This window comes from Propithecus coquereli, unplaced genomic scaffold (assembly GCF_000956105.1).
Source record: "Propithecus coquereli isolate 6110/MARCELLA unplaced genomic scaffold, Pcoq_1.0 Scaffold196, whole genome shotgun sequence".
In the NCBI taxonomy this organism is placed as follows: Eukaryota; Metazoa; Chordata; class Mammalia; order Primates; family Indriidae; genus Propithecus; species Propithecus coquereli.
The window spans coordinates 2,970,706-2,993,112 of NW_012144522.1; the positions used below are offsets into that span (position 1 = coordinate 2,970,706).

A 22,407-nucleotide genomic window follows, 5' to 3' on the forward strand; every position below is an offset into this window, starting at 1 on the left:
GGTGAGGGTCAGAGAGGTTAGTTCACTCACGCAGGGTCACACAGCCTTAAGTGGCAGGGTGGAGCCTGGCCCTGAATCTTTCTCTGCGCATCTGCTCCTGCCCCCACTTCCTGGGCCAGGACACCCACCCGCTCCCTTCTGTCAGAGTGACAGGCACCTCCCCTCCCGCCCCAGGCCTCCAAAGGCGCCCAAGGTCAGCAGGCTGCAGAAGGGACCTAGGCCATTGAGCAACATTTTCTCAGTCTTTCCTAACCTGTGCCCATGCCAAACAAAAAACAAAGTTTCACCCTCCGCTTTAAAGTGACCTGAAATTTCAAAATAAACTGAACAGCGATACCAATTAACCCAGCAAGGCAAGGCCACTGGGGAGTACGCTTTTCTGACCTACAATCGTTCCCAGTTCTGGTAAGTCCTCCTGGGAGCCATGCCCGGCCCACCGGGCGGCCATCGTAGCCTTGATTTCCGAGGCCCCCAGACGGCTAAACCTGCCCACACTCGTCAGGGCCTACAGGGCAGATCCAGGGCGCAGGCTAGAAATCCCACTTCCTCCTTCGACCTCCCCTCTACGACTGCGGTCCCCCGATCACCGCCTGCGCCATCAGGGCTGTTGGGGGCCCCCACTGCAGCCTCCGGGACCCCAGGAACACGGGTCCTCAGGGCTTGGGGTGTGGCTTTCAGGAAACCAGAACTGGCCTCAGAGGCCCCTTCTGATTTATGAACTGGCAACAGTTCTCACCTCGCAGGAGGACTGCACGACTCCAGGGGCGGTGTCGCCAGGCAAGGACACCTGCCCAACACAGCGGTGCCGCAGCACCCCCCGCAGAGGCGGTTGCGGGCTGGTTTTCCCCCAGGTTCCCGCCTCCGTCCAGCGAGAGCACGGGACTGGCCCGGGTAGGGGCGCGGGTGATGTGCTCCCCACGGGCCAAGTGGCCCAGAAGCTGGAGGCGGGGTGTTTGGGGGCTGCGCGAGGCGCCCCCGGACAGCAGAGTGCAGGAGAGCTGCCCGCCCGCCGACGGCTCAGCTCGCGGGGCCCTCACCGCAGCCGTCCCGCCCGCCCCGCAAGGGCCCCGCCCTCCTCCCTCCCAGACCCAAGAACCACGCAGCGGGACTGCTGAACAGTGCGCTTTATTGCCCCGCACCCCGTCCACCGCGCCGGGCCAGGGGCTAGAGACGGGCGCGCGCCCTTGCAGGAGGACTGCGTTCGGAGCAGGGGCCAGTTCCGCTTCACTCCTCCGCTACCCAAATCCAGGAGGGGGAAGAACGACTTCGGCTAGGAAAAAAAAAAAAAAGATGGAACCCACAGGGCAAAAAAAAAATAATGGATGGGAGGGATCAGGAAGGTGGGTATGATTAAAAGAAAATTCTAAACGAGAAAAGGGCCGCTACTTCCCTTCCCTCTCCGCGACCCCTCTAAATGCAAAAGGTCCAACTTCTCTCCCTTCCTTGCCACAGCTCCCCCCACCGGGTGGTGGAAGAAAAGGGGAAACGCCTGTGGTCTCCACAGTTCTCGCATCTCTGGCGTCGGCCGTGAGCCTAGGGAGGCAGGCCGGCTGCAGGGCGGGGCTCGGGAGGGGCTAGCATAGTCTTGAGGCGAAGTGAGCGTGCCCTAGTACCCCCCCAGACCCCAGTGCTCCACGCGGACAGCGTTGGGGGAGGGGGCTGAGGATGCTGAGGTCCGTCCCACGCCCTGTCCATCTCTGGGTCTCGGACGTCGTCGTTCCAGCCAAGCCCGAGGGGCCCCGCCCCAACCCCCCCGGGCTTCCCCGCCCCTACCGGCCCTCCCCGCCCCGGCACTCGGCGCAGCGCCCGCCGGCTGCGTCCTCCTCCTCCTCCTCCTCCTCCCCCCCAGCCGGGTAGTAGCTCTGTCCGCAGTTGCTGCAGACCGAGGGCGCACCCACGGCATGGATCTTCTTGTGTCTCCGGAGCGCAGCGCCCTGCACGAAGCCCTCCCCGCACTCCACGCAGATGTGGGCGGGCTCCTCGCCCCCCGCCGCCCCGACCCCGTCCCCGTGCTGGGCCCGCTGGTGAGCCAGGAGCCCCGCCCCGTGCCCAAAGCCCTTCCCACATTCCATGCACACGTAGGGCTTGGGCGCCGGGGCGCGCCGCGACCGGGGCCCCGCCGCCTTAGCCCCTGCGCCTGCCATGGCTACGGCCGCCGTGGCCCCCTCGCCCGGCGCGCCCACCACAATAATGCCCTCGCCGTCGCCCACTGGGATGGCGATCTCGCCGTCCGCAGCCGCCGCCTCCTCGGGCGCCTTGGCCCGGCGGACACTGGCCGCCAGCACCTTGGCCGCCACGCCGGGCCCCGACAGCTCGGGGTGCAGCCTCAAGTGGCGCGCCAGGCTCTTGGGCTGGCTGAAGCCACGGCCACAGCGCGGGCACACGAAGGGCTTGAGGCCGCTGTGCGAGCGCCGGTGCTTGGCCAGGCTCTTGCTCTGCGTGAAGCTGCGGCCGCAGTCGGGGCAGGTGTAGGGCTTCTCGCCCGTGTGGATGCGCTGGTGCTGCATGAGGTTGGAGCTCCAGCTGAAGCGCTTGCCGCACTCGGAGCAGGCGTAGGGCTTCTCGCCCGTGTGGATGCGCCGGTGCTGCACCAGGTGCGAGCTCTGCGAGAAGGTCTTGCCGCAGTCGCTGCACGCGTTGGGCCGCTCGCCCGTGTGCGTGCGCTGGTGCCGCGTCAGCTTCGACCAGTGGCTGAAGCTCTTGCCGCACTCGTTGCAGATGTAGGGGGCGGGCGGCCGCGGCCGGGGTGGGGGGCCAGCCGGGGGTGCGGACTGGGGCGGGGACAGCTTGGTCGGAGGCCAGCTGGGGACGTCGTCATCATCCATGATGAGGATGTCCACTGGAAGGCAAGAGGCGGAGGGAGGCAGTCAGAGAGGCGGAGGTTCCATGGGACCCGCCCACGCGCCCCTGTGCCCTGGGGCCATGCGCCAGCCAAGCGGCTCCAGGCTCCCTCTGACCCGTCCCCACAGGGGGCGCATCACCCCACCCGGCATTCCTTTCGGCAGGGATCGCTCCTTGGCATTTCGCTAAGTACTTCCGTTCATCACCCTTCTCCCCCACTGGGACCCGAGCCCGCGCGTGGCAGGACTTTCTGTTCACCGATACTCCTCCCGGCACCCAGAGTAAAGCCTGGGACACGGGGGCCTCCAGGAAGGACGCGGGTGAGGGATGGAGGTCCAAGGAAGGTTCCCTAGAAGAAATGACACCCGAAACCGAAAGCCCCAGGCTGGGGGCAGGGAGGCTGCAGGGAGAGCGCACCCAAGCGAAGACCCACTGGCAGGGCCAGCCCTGAGTGCGGCCACATGCTGGTGTCACAGCTGGGCTCCAGGAAGGCAGTCCTGGCTGCAGGGTGGAGAACAGGGAAGAGGAGGCGAACCAGACCAGCTAATGGGACAGGATGGGTGCCCCAGCCCCCAGGCCATTACCTGGGAGTAAAACCCCACAGAAAGTGGCCTCTTATCGCAGATGCGCCCACACCGGCTCCCGGCTGGGGGGGGTCCTGTCTGCTGGGGGGGGGACAATTAAGGGACGCAAGACTTGGTCACCACATCTGCACATGGAGGACAGCACCACCTCCTACAGCAGCCCGACAAAGCCCGCCACACCACACCTCTGCACCACGCCTGCCCGAGGGGCCCCCAGGGAGGGGAGAACCTTCTCACAGCCCTCCAGCGCTCCCGACTGGTCTGCGTGCACTTTCCGCAACATTCGTCCTCCTCCTGGGGCCTGGCCTGGGCTACACAACCAGGCCCAGGGCCTCAGAAGGCCAATCTCTGACCTCACCCTGCAGGTTTCCTTCACAGCAGAAATCAGTTACCTCCCCCACTAGGCTGTAAGCTCCTAAAACATCGTCTCTGCCCCAACACTTAGCACGAAGAGCTCAAACACCGTCTGAAATAACGTGGCAAACACGTAAAGGGCTGTGACACTCCAACGATGATGCTCTGCACTTGGGCGTAAAGTCCTCGCGCAAGGTGGATGCTATGAAATTTTGTCTTTACAGGTGAGAAACTGAGGCACCAGGAAGCTGAGTCACAGCCCACAGTTACACGACCCGAAAGCAGCAACATCGAGATGTGCATGAGCCGTCTGGCTACAAGAAACAGCCACTCGGGGCCAAATGACAATGCCCCGCCCACATGTGGCACCCCACAGCCCAGGGCAGTGCTCCTCAAAGTCAGGTCCTGGGACCGGTAGCAGCAGAGCCACCAGAGAACTTACTAGAAACACTCAGGTCTCACTGGCACCCACATAATCAGCAGCTCTGGGTGGGCTCAGTGCCTGTGCTTGGCCAAGTCCACCAGGGGACTCTGACGCAAGCTGCAGTTTGAGAATCGACACCGGGTATTAGAATACGGCCCTTGAATCACCGGGCACAAGAATCCAGCTGGGAGCGGGGGCCTTCTGAGAAGATGGCACAGAGCCTATTCCACTGTCAGCATAAACCAGGAAGTTCTGAGTTCTAAGCTCATCACTTAGACATGCAGAAAGAGAATAAAAACTGAGACATCAGGAGCTATCTGCTGCGGGGCAGTGTGACCGAGGAGGGAAGGGGGCAGGCAGGAGAGAGGCTTGCTGCGGTCTGTAACTGAGCTACACTCTGCCCCTAACAAGTGCCCGTATTCCTGTAATTAAGATAACTGCTTTGTCTGCAAAGCTGCCATGAAAGAAGTGTAAGGATGCACCCCATGAATCAGCTGAGTGGCCGTCAGTCGCCTCAACATGAACCCTGAATACAGACAATCGGAACCTGTGATGCCGCAGGAACTAAATCGGGGCTGGCGGGGAGTGTGCAGGGGGGAGGAGGAGAGGTGTGGGAGCGAAGGCTCACCCCCCTCAGATCTGGGGACCCTGGCAAAGCAACTGCGCGAGCGCCTCACCTAGAATCCGGCAGAGAAACCCAGAGTGCGAAGGGGCTCCTGCCTCCGGAAGGAAGCTGGGCGTTGAGAGGGGCGTGCGGCGTGTGCCGTCTGGCCACCCTGCAGCTCTGGCCCAGGACCGGGACCGCGCGTCACACACGCCTGCTGCTTCTCTACACTTGAGTTCGAGTCTGCACCTCTCGGGCAGAGAAGGGCCACCCAGCTCCCGCGGCCTCACCCCCTCAAAGGAGAGGAGGCTAACAACTTTCCCCACCCCAGAGCTTGATCTTTGAAAGGATCCGACCACTTCCCAGGAAGAGCAGAGCACGGTGAGAAGCACAAAGTACGCATTCAATAAAAACAGAAGTTAGGACGACGGCTCTGATGCCAGCAGCAGCTACCCTCGGGGAGGGCAGTGCCCCCAGACGCCGGCCCTATGCTGAACGCATCTGTGGATTACCACATGGACTCCCATGGCAGATGCTGTCCTTGTCCTTCTCTCTGGAGGACTCGCCCTGGTCCCTGAGGGCATCTGGGGGGGGGCCTCCACTCCAGATCCCCCCAGGCAAAACCTCTGGCCCAGGGAGCTGCAGGTTCACTGACATCCACCTTCTAGCAAGAGCTGAAGAGCTGAGGACAGCAAGACAAAGCGAGGCCAGGAAGGATCAGGCCCTGTCCCGCCACAGTCCCTCCCCACCCCCGGCTGTAACCACCACTCTGACTTGGGTCGTAACCGTCCCTGCATTTCTGCACAGCTTTGTCACCCAAGGGTGCATCCCCGGGCATGGCACTTTGGTCGCTACTTGTCAACTGGGTGTGTCTCCAAGTCTCTCTGCACCCGCAGGTTCCCCGTGCCTCTTGCTTTCCTTCTAACTTTTCCTAAGGGCCCGTCTGGATCTTGCCAACTGCATGCTCCGTTCACAGTCCAGCTCAGCAGGCGCCTCCGTGCCCTGTGCCACCCGCCCGTCAGCAGCTGGACCCCGACACTCGCTGGGACCCAGGGCCAGCCCAGCCTTCACCTTAGAGGCGGTGTCCTGGGCATTCACCGCAGGCACCTGGCGGCTGCTGGTGTTTCTTTCCGTGATGCCGACGGCCACTGCCACTCAACACGCAGACCCACTGACCGACCGGGGGTGCAGAATGGCACGGTTCTGCTGCTGCTGCCGCCGTAAGGGCTGAGATTAATCCTAGAGACACTCCCCATCATCTGCTCGTTGGTACTCAGTGATAGCTTTCACGCAGCGATGGCAGGATAAGATGCTCACTTTCCCTTATTTGCCTAGTTTTCGAGACAATGAATTGGTTTCCTGCATTTCTCACAGCTCTGTCACCCAAGGGTGCATCCCCAGGCACGACACTCTGGTCATCAGTCTTTAACTGGGTGTGTCTGCAAGCCTTGCTGCGTCCACAGGTCCCCCGTGCCTCTTGCTTTTCCTTATAATTTTCCACCAGAGTGACCAGAGTCCTTCCTTTCTCATTAGGTTATTAAGTACTAAGTTTGACAGTTGATATCTGACATTTCACTTTGACACTTCTTGTGTGTGTGTTTTGTTATGTTTTGCTTTGTTTTACTGTGAAGGTACATCCTCATTTTTTCAAACACACAAGTTTTGGCTTTGATCATCTTTCAACAGCAGTTTTTGTGAAACCATGGGTAAGTCAAAAATTCGTGTTATTTTTTAATATGATTTCCGTCGTGGAATCAATGCAGCGCAGACAGCTCGAAACATCAAAGCGTCTGGGAAGGATGTGGTTAATGAGCACATAATGCGTCGGTGGTTTGGGAAGTTCCATTCTGGTGATTTTAACCTTGAAAATGAGCAACGTGGGTGACCTGAGACCAAGGTGGATAATAATGAGCTGAAAGCTGTAGTGGAAGCGAATCCATCTCAACCTACTCGTGAATTAGCAGCAAGGTTTGACGATACTATTCCAACAATACTGGACCATTTGAAACAAATCAGCACGGTAAACAAGCTGGATAGATGGTTCCACATGAATTAAATGAATGTCAGAAGAGAAATCATTTCGAAGCTTGCCTTTCTTTGCTGTCAAGACATAAAAGCAAACCATTTCTGCACTGTATTGTTACATGTGATGAAAAATGGATTCTTTTTGACAATCACAAGCGTTCGGCATAATGGTTGGACAAATATGAAGTGCCGAAACACGGTCCAAAACTGAAATATTCATCAAAAAACGCTAATGGTGTCTGTCTGGTGGTTCAGCGCTGGTATTATCCACTACAGCTTCGTGAAACCTGGTCAATTGATTACAGCGGACGTCTACTGCAACCAACTGGACAAAATGATGAGGATGTTTGCAATTAAGCAGCCGAGATTGACCACTAGAGACAGGCCAATCCTCTTGAAAGACCACGTCACAAAAAACAACGTTGCTCAAACTACGGAAGCTGGACTTGAAAACTCTGTCACCCACGGTATTCACCAGACCTTGCACCAACTGACTACCCCTCCTTCCAGGCTTGGGACCACTTCTTGCAAGGAAAAATATTCAATTCTAAACAAGCTGTGGAAAACACCTTTCACAATTTCATCGCCACTTGCTTCCCAGGCTTCACTGTTAGCATAAGCAAGCTACCGTTAAGATGGCAAAACCGTGTCAATCATTTAGGGACATACTTTGATTAAGTGTACTGCTTCTTGCTTGAAATACAATAAACTTAACGTTTGCTTGGAAACCGGACATTTCATATTTAATGACCTAATAATAATTATGAACTCAAGGCTTTAAACATATTTGACAAGTGTCAAGCTACTGCAACCAGTGTACTTACTGAGGCTAAAATGGTCCCATCTTTGGAGAGCAGGAGCCTCTGCGAGTGGGCTGCGAGTCCTGAGGGATTTTTAGAGCTTCCCAGCTCTCAGCCTAACAAGACACCGTGGGCTCCTCTCCTGCGCTCCCCGCTCAGGAGCTGTTTCTCCAAGAAGCGCAGTGGGAGATGGTATTTCAGTTAGAAAATCTGGAAATGCTCATTGCTTTGTCTTTTTGTTTTTGGTAAGATAAATTCCTTATGAATTCACACTGATAACTTCCCATACAAATTCAGGACTAAGGTTTTTATTTAGCCTTTTCTATGCGACATCTGCATCTCCCTTCTCCTTCATAGAGAATCCTGATTCAACATAACAGGGCCAATAGAGTTGGAACACCCCACGGACACAGGGGACAACACAGTTGGGACACCCCACAAACACAGGGGACAACACAGTTGGGACACCCCACAAACACGGGACAACACAGTTGGGACACCCCACAAACACAGGGGACAACACAGTTGGAACAACCCCCACAGACACAGGGGACAACACAGTTGGAACAACCCCCACAGACACAGGGGACAAGAGTTGGAACACCCCCATGGACGAAGGGGACAAGAGTTGGAACTCCCCCACGGACACAGGGGACAGTTTTGCTGAACACAGAATCCGTGGCTCACCTTCTTTCCTTGAGTGTCATAAATATGACACCATCTTCTTCCCACATAAAACGTCACTGACAAGTCCCAGGACAATCTCCGTGACTTTCCCTCACTTCCCATCGGTTCTTTTTGCTGAGATGCCTGAAGCATCTGCTACTTTCTGTGTGGTCCAGAGACTGTACCAGAACGTGTCCTCGGTGTGCGTCTGGGTTCCATCGCTCAGATCTGTGACTTGCTCTTTCACTGTGTAGCTTTCAAACTTCAGCGATGTTTCTTTGAATTAGCTTTTACTCTTTATTCTATTCCTTTGCTTTGGATTTCTTCTTCAGGGACTCTGCCTCTCCACGTGTTGGATTTTCTTTGCCTAACTTTAATATTCTTTACTCCGTTTTAATCCTTCATTTTTTTCCATTTTAAAATGACCCTTTTCACCTTCAATTTTTTTGAAGGCACAATGTGGTTTTTTTCACTCCTGAGCTCCTACTCTAGTCTTCATTTTGAAATGACTTTTGTTCTCGTTTCTAAATCTTCACCCAGTGCCCCGTGTCTGAGCTTGCTGCTTCCACGTGCTGCGCCAGCTCGGCTCTCACCGAATGACCTCGCCCTCGTCGGGGGAAGCCCTTGCGGCCTGTCTGTGGAGATGCATCCTGTCCCTTGTTTTCTTTTTATTATAACTTTTTTTGGTGAGGGGGAGTTGAACTCAGTATTTTTCTGTTGCTCATTTTTATGTGTCAGTTTTCCTGAACCTCTGGGAGGCTGGGTTCGGGCAGCGGCTCTAACTTGCCGGTGTCTGCGCCTGAGCACCTGATCTCCAGGCTCCGCCTGCTGTCCCCGTTCCCGCATGGACCCTCTTTCCTTCCTCCCTGTTGAGGACGACAGCCCTGCTCCATTTTGATTCTTGAGTGGGATCCGGCCACGCAGGGCGATTTACCTGGCCGCTCCAGCCCGTCTGGACCTTCCGCCAGCCTCTTGCTCCATACAAGACACCTCCCGCTTCAGCTGCTGGTCTCAAAGCCTCTCCTGCCAAGTGTCCCACTGCACACCTGGTGGCTATTCTGGGCTCCTCCTCTACTTCCTTCCTCCCAGCCAGACGTTAACATCACAAAGGCCTTGGGCTGTCCCCGTCCAACTGTATTTTGGAATTCACACGCACACCTCAGGCCCTAATAACACTGCGAATGTGGTCCAGGAGACTTGGGTTTTGTTATCTGGTTGCTGTTTTTACGTGGGGATTCGGGAAGATTAAAGGGCCACTCTGCAGCTGCTACTGTCACTCTGGACTCAACCGGCACTTGGCCAGGCATAGTGGTGCACACCTGTGGTCCCCTCGGGAGGCCAAGAGGAGGATCATTCCACCCCAAGAGTTCAAGGCTGCAGTGAGCTACAATCGTGCCACTGCACTCCAGCCTGGGTGACAGACCAAGACCCCACCTCTTAAAAAATAAAAGTCAACCAGCCTGAGCAAGAGCGAGACCCCGTCGCTACAAAAAAATAGAAAAATTAGCTAGGCCTGGCGGCGCACGGGAAGCTGGGGCAGGAGGATCGCTTGAGCCCAGGAGTTCAAAGCTGCAGTGAGCTGTGATGAGGCCCCTGCACTCTAGCCTGGGCGACAGAGCGAGACCCGGTCTCAAAATAAATACGTAAATAAAATCAAAAAATAAACTAAACACTGGCATTTGAAGCAAACGCCCAGGTGATCCAAGATGCGCTGAAGCACGAGGGCCAGGGTCCGGCACAGGAAGGTGGAACCGCCTTTCCAAGACAGCGGCTGGAAACGCTCCCTCCTCAGAATCAGATGTCTTTTTGGCTCGGTATCTGGCCTGCTCTTCTTTCTGAACATCCTGTGGCTCAGGCCCAGGCCAGCCTGGGGGGCTCTCCCCTGCCGCCGCCCAGCCCCACCCCTCTTGTCCACTCCACATCGGGAACTCTGAGCCAGGGTCAGAGGAGAAAAGGCCCAAGAGGCAGGTCAGAAGTTGCCCGGCCCGGGAGCATCCGTCCGGCAGCGAGGTGCAGACTCGGGTCTCAGACTGCGAGTGTGCACCCCACCCTTGTGCCCCCTGCCCCGAACCCTTCTCAACGGTTCCAGCGGGGGCTGATCAGCCAGACCGCATGGTTTTGGTGCGAACTCCAGGATGTAACCCACCTACGGAGGCTGGTGCTGACTGGGCATACAGGAGGTGCTTACGCAGTGCCGCCTGTCATTCACGACAGGATCAGCTCAGAGGATCTGAACACACTTCCCAAAAATACGTGAACACAGCTTTTTGAGGAAGATGCAGTGGCTGGTGCCACGGAGCTCTGGTCCGCCCCCACTCGCAAGGCCGCCCAGAGGCCACGCCGCAGCCATGGCTTTCAAAGATACCGGAAAATCACGCAGGGAGCCGAGGTGGCGATTCAGCGAGCTAGAATCACAGCTGCACCGCAGAATCGCTGGGGTGTGCATGCCCACTCAGACATAGAGGACAGGATCTCAGAGTAGAAGGCCCAGCTCGAACGCCCAAGAAACTCTGAGAATCACTGCAAGAAAAACCCTCGCGGTGGAGGTTCCAAGGACACAGGGTCACTTCCTGCTGGGAACCTGCACGTCCTCCTGAGACTGGTAAGTGGATCATCTCCCTCAGTACTGAGCCGAGTTGAGGCTGAAGTCAAACCACTGCAGACGCTTGAGTCAACTGCTCTAATAAATTGATTACCAGATGTTAAAAAAACTTTTAAAAAGAAATATTCAAACACAGAAAAAAAATTCTAAAATTTGCAAGGTTTCGCAAGCGCTCTCGGTAAATCAAGCTAAATGGAAAGAAAACTGACTTCTTAGTTCTTTTAAATCTCATATCCACTTATTCGCTGAGCAGCCACCTGAGAGGCACTGTGCCTGGCACCTGGACGCCCAGCGCCCAGCACGCACGTTCCCACCTGTGGGACGCGGTTCGCCGGTGGGTGGTCAAATCGACCTCATGGATGGTGGTCAGCGTTTAAAGAAGTGGAAAGGAGGGCAGGACGAGGAGGAAAGGAAACACCAGCACGTGCTGCTAGGACGTCGAGAATTGTTCTGCGAAGCTTTCATTTCAGTCCCCCAGAAACAAACGTGGCTGTGGCCGTGTGCGCAGGCGCAGCAGGCGTCCGCACGAGCTGCTCCGGGCCTCGACGCCAAGGTCTGAGGCACCGAGGTGAGGTGCCCAGAGCCAGGTTAGCCAACAGAGGAAGCCGAGTCCCCAGGGGCAAAGCCACTTGCGCTGGGTGGCAGTGTCCCGCTGCGCCAGGTCTCTCGGGCCTTCCTGTCATCAGCAGCGGCCACACCTCGTAGCAGTAAGTGCTGGGTGGGGAGGTTCGAGTGTTGGGGATTTTGTGGTCTGGGGGGCGGAGGAGCATGGAAACTTGTTCGGGCAACCTCTTCAGCCGAAGCCTGGCCTGCTGGGGCCGGCAAGCGCATCCCCTCGTCAGCACCCAAGGCCACCCACCTGACCCAGGGTCTCCAGGGACACTGAGGCAACGCCATGGCCCAGGGGTGGCCTGGCCGCCCTCCAGGGAAGGAAAATGTGGAGGGGTCCAGGCCACGCCTGCCCATCACAGCCACCGGAAGCCCCTGGTGTGCCTTCTCCGAGCGGGAGACACTACCGGGCGCCATCTTCCTCCTTCCTTCCTCGCCAGAAACCCCCAGCGTGGGCTGGCCGGGGTTCCTCTGGGCCAGTCGTGGTGACGCCTGAGCTGCCGCCTTCACAAAACCACGCTGCTCCCTCACCGAAAACGAGATGCCCCGAGACAGGCAACCCATTGCCACAGGATGACACCACCTGAGGACAGGGCGGCCCCTGAGATGTGGCACAGCGAGACACAGCCAGGCAGCTTCCTGGGAGGACGTGACACCTGGGGCGGGGGCGCCCTCTCAGGAGTGTGGCCAGGACGTCACAGAGAGGGTAGCCAGAGCCCAGTGGCTCACGGAGAGGTGGAATTAACCACTCCTGATCCGCCCCACTTACAGGCTGGCTGCCCAAGACCATTAAACGTCCTTCTGGTTTAAGCCACCGGGTCTGGGTTTCTGTTCTGGGCAGAGAGAACATCCCCACTGCACAACGGCCTCCCAGGCCCTCGGCCACACTGCCACGTCTCCTCCAGCTGCAGCCCAAAGCCCCCTCCTCAGCAAAGCCCTCCCTGGCCCCTGAGATGGGACCCTCTGGTTAGACAGTCTGCAGAGCGGACTGAGCTCCGGGGGAAGCGAGCTCTAAGAAGGCTAGGGACAGGTACGCTAATCTCCAGCTGCAACACACAGAGGTGGTGACAACGGGACACTGAGCAGAGCTCTGGATGTAGGGGACGGAGCGAGTCACACACACTATCTGGGGAAGAATGCCCAGGCAGGGCCGTGGGCTGGGGAGGCCAAGACCAGTGAGAGGCAGGGCGCAGGGCCAGGCAAGGTCAGGACCTGGGCTTTGCTCCAGCCAGCCAGGACACGCATGACCGCTCGGAGCGCAGCGCCGTGATCTCTCCTCCGGGCCCAGAGGCCTGGGCGGGGGACAGAGGTGGATGCAGAGACCATTGTGCAGGTCAGTGTAGATCCTGGCGCAAGGCGCAGGGCCGCGGCGGGGAGAAGTGTCCCCACTCTGCAGGTGTCTGGAGAGCAGGTAACGGATGCACGGAGAAGTCAGGAGTCAAGGGAGACTCCGGGGTGAGCTCCTGCCGGTGCGAAAGGCGTCCACACGGAGGCCTCTATGCCCATTGCGCCACTCGGCCAGGGTGACCCCTCTCCTTGGCGCTTGGACCAGCACCTGGTGACTGGGGCACTAGCCGCGGACGTCCCGCCGCCCCACCCCGCGGCGCCTCGCCCGTCGCCCCTCTCTGCTCCGCCGGGTCTGGGGATCCCGGGCCAGGGGCCCTGGGTCGACCTGGACTGGAGCAGGACCAGGACCGCCACGCCTGCCCGCTCTCTCCGCCGCCACAACCTTGCCCGCGGGGCTCTCCACGCACGCATACGCGGTGCAGTCGCCAGCTGCTCCCTCCGTCCCAGGACCTGAGAGCCCAGCGGAGCTGGACTTTGCTCCGCCCACGGCGCTGAGAGCTGTGCGGGCGGGGCCCAGGCCCTGGACTTGCTGGGAAAGGAGCCGAGCCCTCCACGTGCCTGTCCCGGCCCGTCCCTCAGAGACAAGCAGAGGAAAACGGACCGCGTGGTTGAGCCAGGCCGCTGCCCCCACCCCACCCGGCGCGTCCCGACGGGGTTTCAGGGCGAGAGTCGTCTCTGTCCCTCACAACAGCCGCAGGGAGACGGCGCGGGCGGCAGGACCCCGCAGCACACGCCCCACGGGGGAGGAAGCGCCGCCCGCGGGGGGACACGTCCCAGATTCCGGGAGTGCGGCGCGGGAGACCCGGCAGGGATGGCAGGCGGGACAAAGGGACCCTGACACCTACCTTTTGTGAAGAGAATGAAGTTATGGATGATTAAAATTAAAAATTAACTTACTCAGACATTCGTTTTGGAGACAACTGGGAATATTTTAACAGGGATTGGGAACCAGAGTGTTAAGGAATAACATTTCGTCAGGTGAAATCAGCATCACGTAGTTTTGGTCTTTTTAGAAACGGAGTCCTTGCGTGTCAGAGCATTTGTGGGTGAAATAATATGATGGCTGGAATTTTCTTTAAAACACTCCAGGATTAAAAAAAAGGCAGAGATTAGCCAGGCAAAGCGAGCGTTGCTAACCGCTGAAGGGGAAAGAGGGACTCGTTACCTACATACATTTTAAATTCCCACAGTGAAAAAAATTCTAAGATTCATTTTTGAAAACGGTAAAAGGCCAAGGACACAGTACAGGGCGAGGAGGGAGCAAGCACCGAGGGGCAGACGGCAGAGCGCTCACAATCCCCTAACCTCACTTTCTCCTCCGCCCACAGGGGGCTTTTGTTCGCACCCTTTCTGCGGATCTCAAGAACAAGTGGAAAAGGGGCCAAGGAGCTTTATAAAACTGACCCCAAGCTTCCCCAGGTCCTCATGATCTTCCTCTGGGACTGCGACACGCTGGCCCGGCCGGCAGACTCTGCTGCCGTCTTTGTGAACCAGGTCCCCCGGCACCCAGCGGCATCCATCTGAGCTACGATGGCAGAAGTATTACTATTTCCTCTCTGGCCCTCGGCGCACAAGGTCTGCTGAGCAGGGCCAGGGCGATGCCCAGCACGGGACACACAGACGCACCATGAACACACGAGTCTACACCTTGCTTCCTGCGTCCGAAGACGGCGCTGCCGGGTAAGCCCCTGGACACAGGGACTCGGCCTCAACAGAGGGGATGGCAGAGGGTGTCGGTGGGGTGGGGTTTCAGCAAACAAACCCCCCCAGGCCCACAAATGAGTTTTATTCAACCCAAATAATGCTTTATTAAACAAACAAAAACTCGTTGCCAGTGTTTAAAAAGTAGATTTCACACAAAAACCCAAACACCCAGCTTTTACTGAAACGTGAGGACGCGGCACTGGGGCTCCCTGGATCCCGGCCATGCCCGCCCCTCCACTCACACGCGACCAGGTAAGGAGATTCCTGCCAGGGAGAGTCAAGGGGCCGCCTGGAATCGGAGCAGAGCGTCCAGGACTTGGGGCAGGGCCGTGGGGAGAGGAAGGGGTGCTGCGCGGCTGGAGGCTTAAGGACAGAGGACATCAGACAGAGAAGGTGGCCCCAGAGGTCCCCGGGATGGTCCAGCTGGAAGGAGCCACAACACCTGCCCCTCCCTCTAGAGCCAGGAGTGCAGGGGCGGGAGGGATGGAGGGGTTGGGGAGGGATGGGCGGTTCTGGCGGTCCCAGCGGCCCAGGAAGAGGGAAGGGAGGGCAGGTGGTGGGCCCCGCTGAGAACTCCCCAAGGCCACCTCACCTGGGTTCTCGTGACTGGCCATCTGCTGGTCCTCAGAGTCCAGTGGCCCTGGAGACCAGGCCTCTTCCCGCAGCTCCATGTCTGGGTCCCTGTTGGAGGGGATGAGACACAAGGACAGAGTTGAAAGGACGCCAGACAGGACAAAAGCCCCAGAGGGGCAGCTGCGATGCGGGGCAGGCATGGTGCGCAGCACTCGCCCGAAGCGGCCTGGAGCCGGCCTGGCCCTTCCCCAGGAGAAGGTGCGCGGGGAGGAGCGCAAGGGCCTCTGCAACCTGCGGCCGCCACTGCCGTGGTCCCGGCACCACCACCCGCCAGCGGGACCGGGGTGAGCAACTCCACCTCCCTGCCTCAGTGTCCTCGTCAACGAGACGGAGGACAGCCCCCTCACCACCCAGTGTAAGCGAGAAGGCGTGAACATGCAGCTCCTGCCACATGGGGGGGGGGATCCTGAATTGTAACGAAGCCCCCACACCCCGGCAGATAACCGACTCCTGAGCGGAAGCAGCGCAGCCCTGACACGCACGGAGGGCCCCACGAGCCAGGCCCCTTGTACAGCCTTTCCACGTAACAGGACAGCACAGCCCGTGCCCAAGCCTGTGCTTGGCTAACACGGGCAGCAGGGCCTTTGGCGAGCGCGTGTGTCATCTGAGGAGTTCGCGCTCTGATTTCTCTTTTAAAACGCCGTGAGGCAGGCTCAAAGGCCAGCCGCGTCGGGGCCCTGGGACAAGAAAGCCAGTGGCCTTCATGGGCAGCTCTGCTCAGATGGTGGCCAGACAACCTGGCACGTAGGGGCCAAGGGGACTCAGATCGTCCCATGGAAGCAAGGAACCACAGGGCCACCAGGCGGAGCCAGGGCAAACGTCCCCTCCCCTGGCTTCCAAACGCTGGGATTTCACAAACCAGGGACGTCTCAGTGAAACTGTGGGGTGGACATAGGGCTGCCAACTTCTACAGCCAAATAAAGGCAATTAAAAACAATCTCCAGGGCTGCAAGTGCAGTGGTGTTTACAAGTAACTGATCACAACCAGCTACGCTCTCTTCGCTCCTTCTCCACTCCCACTGCCTCGCTCGACCAGTCTTAAAAAAAATTCCAAAAAAAAGAGAGAAAATCCCACCTCCAGTAACAGGGATTTGGGGGGCGGCTCACTGAATCCCCTGGACCCACAGGAGGCAGGGGCGGCCACCTCCCAGGCTTCTCGGGGGAAGACCCGGCCGGGGCCGTGCAGAAGCCCTCCTGGAGCACAGCCCGCCAGAGCCAGCCCTGGCCCACACTGTTTTGTTAAAACAGCTTTACTGAGATATAATTCTCCTACTGCACAATTCCTCCCTTTGAAGTGTATGATGAAATGATTTTTACTGGCAAGCTCCAGTTCTGTTTTTTTCAAAAAAATTATTTTCAATATATTCACAGATTTGCAACCATCACCACAATCAAATGTAGAACCACCCCCAAAAGACCCCAGACCCATCAGCAGGCACTCCGGATGCCCCTCCGCCAGCCACACAGCCGCGTAACCGTTTCATCTGTACGGATGTGCCTATCTGCACATTTCACACGAAGGGACGATTTTGTCTCTGTGTCTGGCTTCTTCCACTTCGCATGGCGTTTTCCAGGTTCACTGGAGCACATTCCTCTTCACGGCTGAGCAATAGTCCCCATTCCTTCCATCCGTCACTGCAGGATGTGGGGGCTTCTCCACCTTCAGGCTCTCGTGAATGACCCTGCCTGGCCCTGGCGTCACACATGTATTTGTGTGGACACTCGCCTTCATCTCCCCTGGGGCAGAACTGCTCCAGGGACCACACTGAACCCCACGCAACCCTGTGAAGTTCCCTGCCCAAGCCCCCACCCTCGAGCGGGCCGCACAGTCAGGCTCTTGCCCACGCCCCGCTGTGGTGCAGACATCCCAGCTGCCCCTTCCTGCCCCGGCCTGGGCGCCCAGGCAGCGCAGAGCGGAGCGGGCTGGGCCTGCCCGGCGCCTGGGTCAGCGCCCGTCCGCCCCGTTCCCTGGTGTGCCCTCCTCCCTCGCTGCGTCTGGCACCAACAACCCGAACAGCAGCAGAGGAAGCCGGGCGGGTCCCCCTCGCCTGAGCACACTCAGCGCGAAAGAAATCTCATTCTACGTCCTCTGTTTCCCCCCAACGTCAGCCGGGACCCCCAGGCCTGCATTTGCCAGCAGCGGGTGCTTCTACACCTCCTCAGCACGACCCGCCTGATCCACGCTCCTGGAGCCCCCAGTGATGAGGGGCGCCCCACCATGCAGGCGCCGAGGGGAGCCCATCCCACTGTGGGCGTGTAAACCTGGCCCTCAGGAACCCCTGCGTCCCGAGCTGTCTGACGGGACACAGAGAACATGCACACATGTGCCACGTGGTTCACTCAGGCAACACCTGGACGCCCCACTTCACGGGTCCAGGCCCTGCTCTGAATGGTTTACAAACCATAGCCCTCTGGGTAGGTACGACTGTTGTCCGCACTACGCAGATGAGGAAACTGAGGCCCAAGCTCTCTCAGCGAGGGGTGGCCACAGTTGGACACACCGTCAGGACCCCAAGTCTACACCCAAAACCACCCTGCTGCCGCCCAGGATCTCAACCCTGGTGCCCCCCCCCTTCCAACAGAGACAGAACGGCTGCACGGGACGTGCTACCCAGATCCCTGCGCGGGACGTGCACACTCTCGTGCCCTCCTCCACTGAGCGCCTGCGAGGCCAGGAGACACGGGCGCCCAGGAGGTACCAGCCCTGCCCCACGGCGCTCACGGACACGCAATCGTCCTGCGCATTTTGAGCACCTACCTCGAGCTCCCCTGGGAGCCCGGGGCCGCGTGAACTCGACAGACCAGACCCACCCATCAGGGTCAGACACCGTGCCGGGCACGTTCTCCCGGCCGGACACAGCTCTGCGTGTTACCTGCAAACACACCCTGAACAGCAACAAGTCAAGGCACAGACAGGAGAAGTCGCCGGCCCAGGTCACACAGCTGTGGCCGAGGAGCCCCAGCTCCTGCCGGCTCTGTCATCCCGACATTCAATAAACCACCACGAGGCCCCTGTAAAGACTCGGGGTGCGACAGAAAGGGCAGCCCAGCCTGTCTGCAGGGCGAGGAGGCCTGAGGAGCAGCCTGGCAGGGCCAGGGCACCAAGCAGGCACAGCCTGCCCGTGAACTGCCCGCTTGGGCCACTGAGAAAGGGGGTGGTGCTTGGGGGGGGCTGGGACAAGCGCTCGTGGGCGGAGCGGGAGACTTTCGCCATGGAGTGGATAAGCTCCGGCCAGAGTCCACAGTGGGGGTGGAGGAGGGCGCCCAGGCCCTGGCGGGACCCCAGGGTTGGCGGTGGGCGCAGTACGTGCCCGTCAGCTTCACCCCTGAGAAAACAGAGGCCCCGAGAGGCTTGAGGTCAGCTTCCACCAGCTCGGGTCCCAGCAGCTGTGCCCCCCGGAGGCCCTGAGAGCATCCTGTGCAAGTAACTAAAGGGGAAGGCACTGGCATGGGGACAGTCCCCAGGGTCGGGGGGTTTCCCCTGAGCCGTCCTGGCAGCACCACAGCCCCCCCAGGCTTTCCATCCCTGCCCACCTCAGCTTCTCCCTCTGTGCAATGGGAGCAGTGGCATCCGGCCCACCTAACTGCAGGATTCTCCTCTGCAGACCCGGCTCATAGCACGCAGCTCCACGCCTGCTGTAGGACACGATCCTTACTGCAGCCTAAGGGAGGAGGCGAGTCCCACAGTACCCACGAGGATGCAGGGGCAGGGCCGGCGGGCACTTTCTCCCTGCCCCACCCCGTCACCTGACCCCCACAGGCCCAGGAGCTGCTCCCAACACCAGAGCCCTGCCTCGTGGAGAGGCCCCGCCACCAGGGGGGCAGACCAAGCTCAGGAAGCAGGCGGGGCCAGCTCTGAGGGTCCCCGGCAGCACCTGAACAGCGGCCAGGACCCACTCCGCACACAGGTGCCCGGCACAGGGCTACGGTGATGCCCAGGAAACTCAGGCAGCTGGCAAGGGGCAAGCGCTGAAGGCAACCGTGCTGGGGCCCCTCCCCTGCCTGGAGCTCTCCCCCTCCGATCCTCCCGGCTGCCTCCACTGGACTCCAGGGCTGAGGCAAGGGTCACCTCCTCAGAGCCCCCCATCCTGTCCACTCCCTTGCCCAGCTTCCTTCCTCTTCCTACCCGCCACTCCGCCACGTCTTTGCTTAGCCGGTCCGCCCCCCGCTCCCGGCCGTCCCCAGCACCCACAGGCAGGCAGGGGAACACATCGATGAACGGATCCGAGCACAGCTACGCGACCAATTCCACACGTGGTCCCCCCCCACCCCTCTCAGGGCACATTTCCCCCCTGACAGGCCCCAGCAAGCCCCCAGATCGCCAGGGGTTAGACGGGACAGTTCAGGTTAAACGTGCAGGATTTGGCAACGCGGTGAACAGCCGAGCACACGCTCGCGACCCGACCAGCCTAGCTCCGCTCCGCAGAAGCTGCTGAGGGAAAACCCACCTCAGGAAATGCTTCGTGCAGAAAGACAGCCTTCGTCAGTCCAGCCTAGAACAAGGGAAACTGGAACGAGCCCACGAGCTGGGTCGCGGGAGTGGGCGCACGAGCACCAGGAGGCACCCGCGCCGCACCTGCCCCGCACACGGTCACAGCGTGGGGACCAGCACGCCTCCCACTCAGGGCGTGAGGAGTGATTTCAACTTTTTTACCTTCACGTTCCTAATTTCTAAAATAACAGACTATTACTTCCGCAATAAGGGGAAAAGGTGAAAGGGGCCTCTTGGCAGCCGCGAGGACCGGTTCCCACGGGCAGGTCGCGGGTGCTGAGGGCAAGGAAGGCGGGAGCGGCACAAGGCACCTGGCGGACAGCAGACGCGGGAGGGTGCTCAGCCCTCCCTGTCCTCCTGAGAGCAGAGCTAGGCACCGCGTGGAAAATGCCTCCCTGTACCAGGAGGACAATCCTGTCCCCAGAGCCAGAGCCCGGGCCAGAGACATCTGCACAACCAGCCTCTCCCTGCTCGGCCTCCTCTCCCTGCTCGGCCTCCCGTCTGTTTCAGTTACTTCTTCACAATCACAGCCCTTTGCTCAAGCTCGCGTGGGGGCACTTGGGCCTGACCGCCTCAGGGTCTTCGTTTCCTGTGAGTCCCCACGTCCACGTAAAAATAACACGTGTGTGCTTTCCTCTTGTCTGTTTCGTGTCGCCTGAATTCTCGGACCTGCCGGAGACCCTAAGAGGGGAGAGGAAAAGTTCTCCTCCCCCACGCAGGATACGAACCTGCAGGGCCTTCAGATCACCCACCACAAACATCGCAAACGCCTCGGAGAACCTTCGGGCGCTGCGGGTGGGAACGTGCGTCGGTGCAGCCTCTTCGGAAAACAGCCTGCGGTTCCTCCAATGAGTCCACAGTTACCACGTGACCCCGCAACTCCCCTCCCAGGCGCACGCCCAGAGAAATGGAAACACGAGTCCACACAAAAAGGCATACGCGGATGTTCACGGCGCCATTATTCAAAACGTCCAAGAAGTGGAAACAATCCACGTGCTAAGCGAAAGAAGAGAGACACAAAGGCCACGTACTGCCAGATTCCACGTATCAGAACACCTAAACGGGAAATCCGCACCAACGCAAAGCAGACCGCGGTTGCTGCGGGCGGGGGTGGGGAGCGACTGCTGGGGGCACGGCTTTCTCTCCGGGAGGTGATAAAAATGTTCCGGAATTGGGTAGCAGTGATGGTTACACAACTCAACTCTGTGAATATATTAAAAACCACCAAATTATATACTTTTAAAGAGCGAATTTTAAGCTATGTGAATCATATCTCTATTAGAAGGTAAACGAACTTTAAAAAATTATACAGGCCTTCTGATCACACCACCGTAAATACGAAAAACACATACAAAAATGGAAGACCTCCAGGGAGAGATGGGGAGGAGAGGGGTGCTCCTCTCTGCCCTTTTCTTTGCAGAAACTTGTTTGCCGAGTGGTGATAAGTTTCCACCGAGATGATAATGTGTGTAACTCAGCAAAGGCAGGGACTTCCCAGCTCAGAGCTTCCCAGCCTCCACCTCAGCTTCCTGCAGGGAGGCCGGTCCTCCCTGCCCCTCCTCCCCAAGGGGCAAAATGGCCAGCCTGGGGGCCAGATGGGAACCGCGGCACAAACGTGGCTTCTGCAGGGGTGACAGCCAGGAAGAAAAGTCAGGCGGTGTCAGTGGGTGGAGAGGCTGACCCTGAGCTGGGAGGGTTGGGAAAGGTGTCCTTGGAGGGTCGACAAGCTATGCCCCCCCTCCGGCCATAAACTGCCCTCCAGCCAAGGATGGCTTTCACAAGTTTAAATGGTCACATGTTAAATGACGAGCGAGGCCCAGAGGTGGGCGCCCGAGAGGTGAGCCCAAGGCTGCCCCGGGAGGGGGCCGCGCACGTGGATGGCAAGGGTGGGGCAGGCCAGGCAGCCAGTCGGAGGGAGGCCCACTTGGGTCAATGCTCTGCAGCTGCTGCCCTGAAACTCCTGGTAATTTTCTCTCTGAGCCACGTTTTGCGAGTGGGGTCCCACGGCATAGCGGCCGGTGCTGGGGCTCAGAGGTGGGCGCAGGCCGGGTCCTGCCTCACAGCACCCGACCTGGCTGGAACCGGCCCGAGGAAGCTCTGCACCCGCACCACAGGTGAAATGCCAAATGAAAACCATCCTGACAGACGGAGAGAGACCTCGGAGGAAAGGAGAAAGCTTTCCTCCTACCTTTTGCACAAGGGGCATCTCCACTTTGCACTGGGGCCCCCAAGTTCTGTCCCCAGCAGGCCGGGGCAGCAGGAAGTGGGAAGGCTTCACCGGGATGGCTCCTTGCCATGCAGGGCCACACTGCTCTGCATCCTGGTTTCCTGCTGTGAGCAGAGGGAGGTGACACCTATGGGGAGATGCAGGACAAACAAGCTGGGGTGGCACCCTGTGAGTGGCCCCACAATATTAACGAGCCCTGGTGCCACTGCTTTGCTCTGTGACCCTGAGCAACTGTCTTGGCCTCTCTGGGCCTCAGCTGCCTCCTCTGTAAAGCGGGGATGGGATCGACAGGTCCTCACAGAGCTGAGTGAGGACTGAATGGGGGCTGGAGGGATTAACCAGGGACTCTTGCAAAAAAAAGTTAAGATGGGTGTTCACTTAATTCTCCCTTCCTCTCTCATTCATTAGTTCATTCATGCAAACAGTCGCTGAGGCCGCTTGTCCTAATTCTGTGGGCTTTGGGCTCTACCCTAGGATCTCAGAGTTGGGGGCCTG

At 58.9% G+C, this 22,407-nt stretch overlaps 1 protein-coding gene across 1 annotated transcript in view; it reads right to left on the reverse strand.

Moving 5' to 3' along the window:
* Positions 1-1,205: 1,205 nt before the first annotated feature.
* Positions 1,206-22,407, reverse strand: part of ZNF787 (zinc finger protein 787) — a 28,958-nt gene continuing 7,756 nt past the window's right edge. The window contains exons 2-3 of the mRNA XM_012643307.1: positions 15,153-15,241; positions 1,206-2,839 (exon numbers count right to left, since the gene is read on the reverse strand). Coding sequence (XP_012498761.1) covers positions 1,770-2,839; positions 15,153-15,231 — 1,149 coding nt within the window. The 5' untranslated portion in view covers positions 15,232-15,241 and the 3' untranslated portion in view covers positions 1,206-1,769. The remainder of the gene's footprint in view (positions 2,840-15,152; positions 15,242-22,407) is intronic.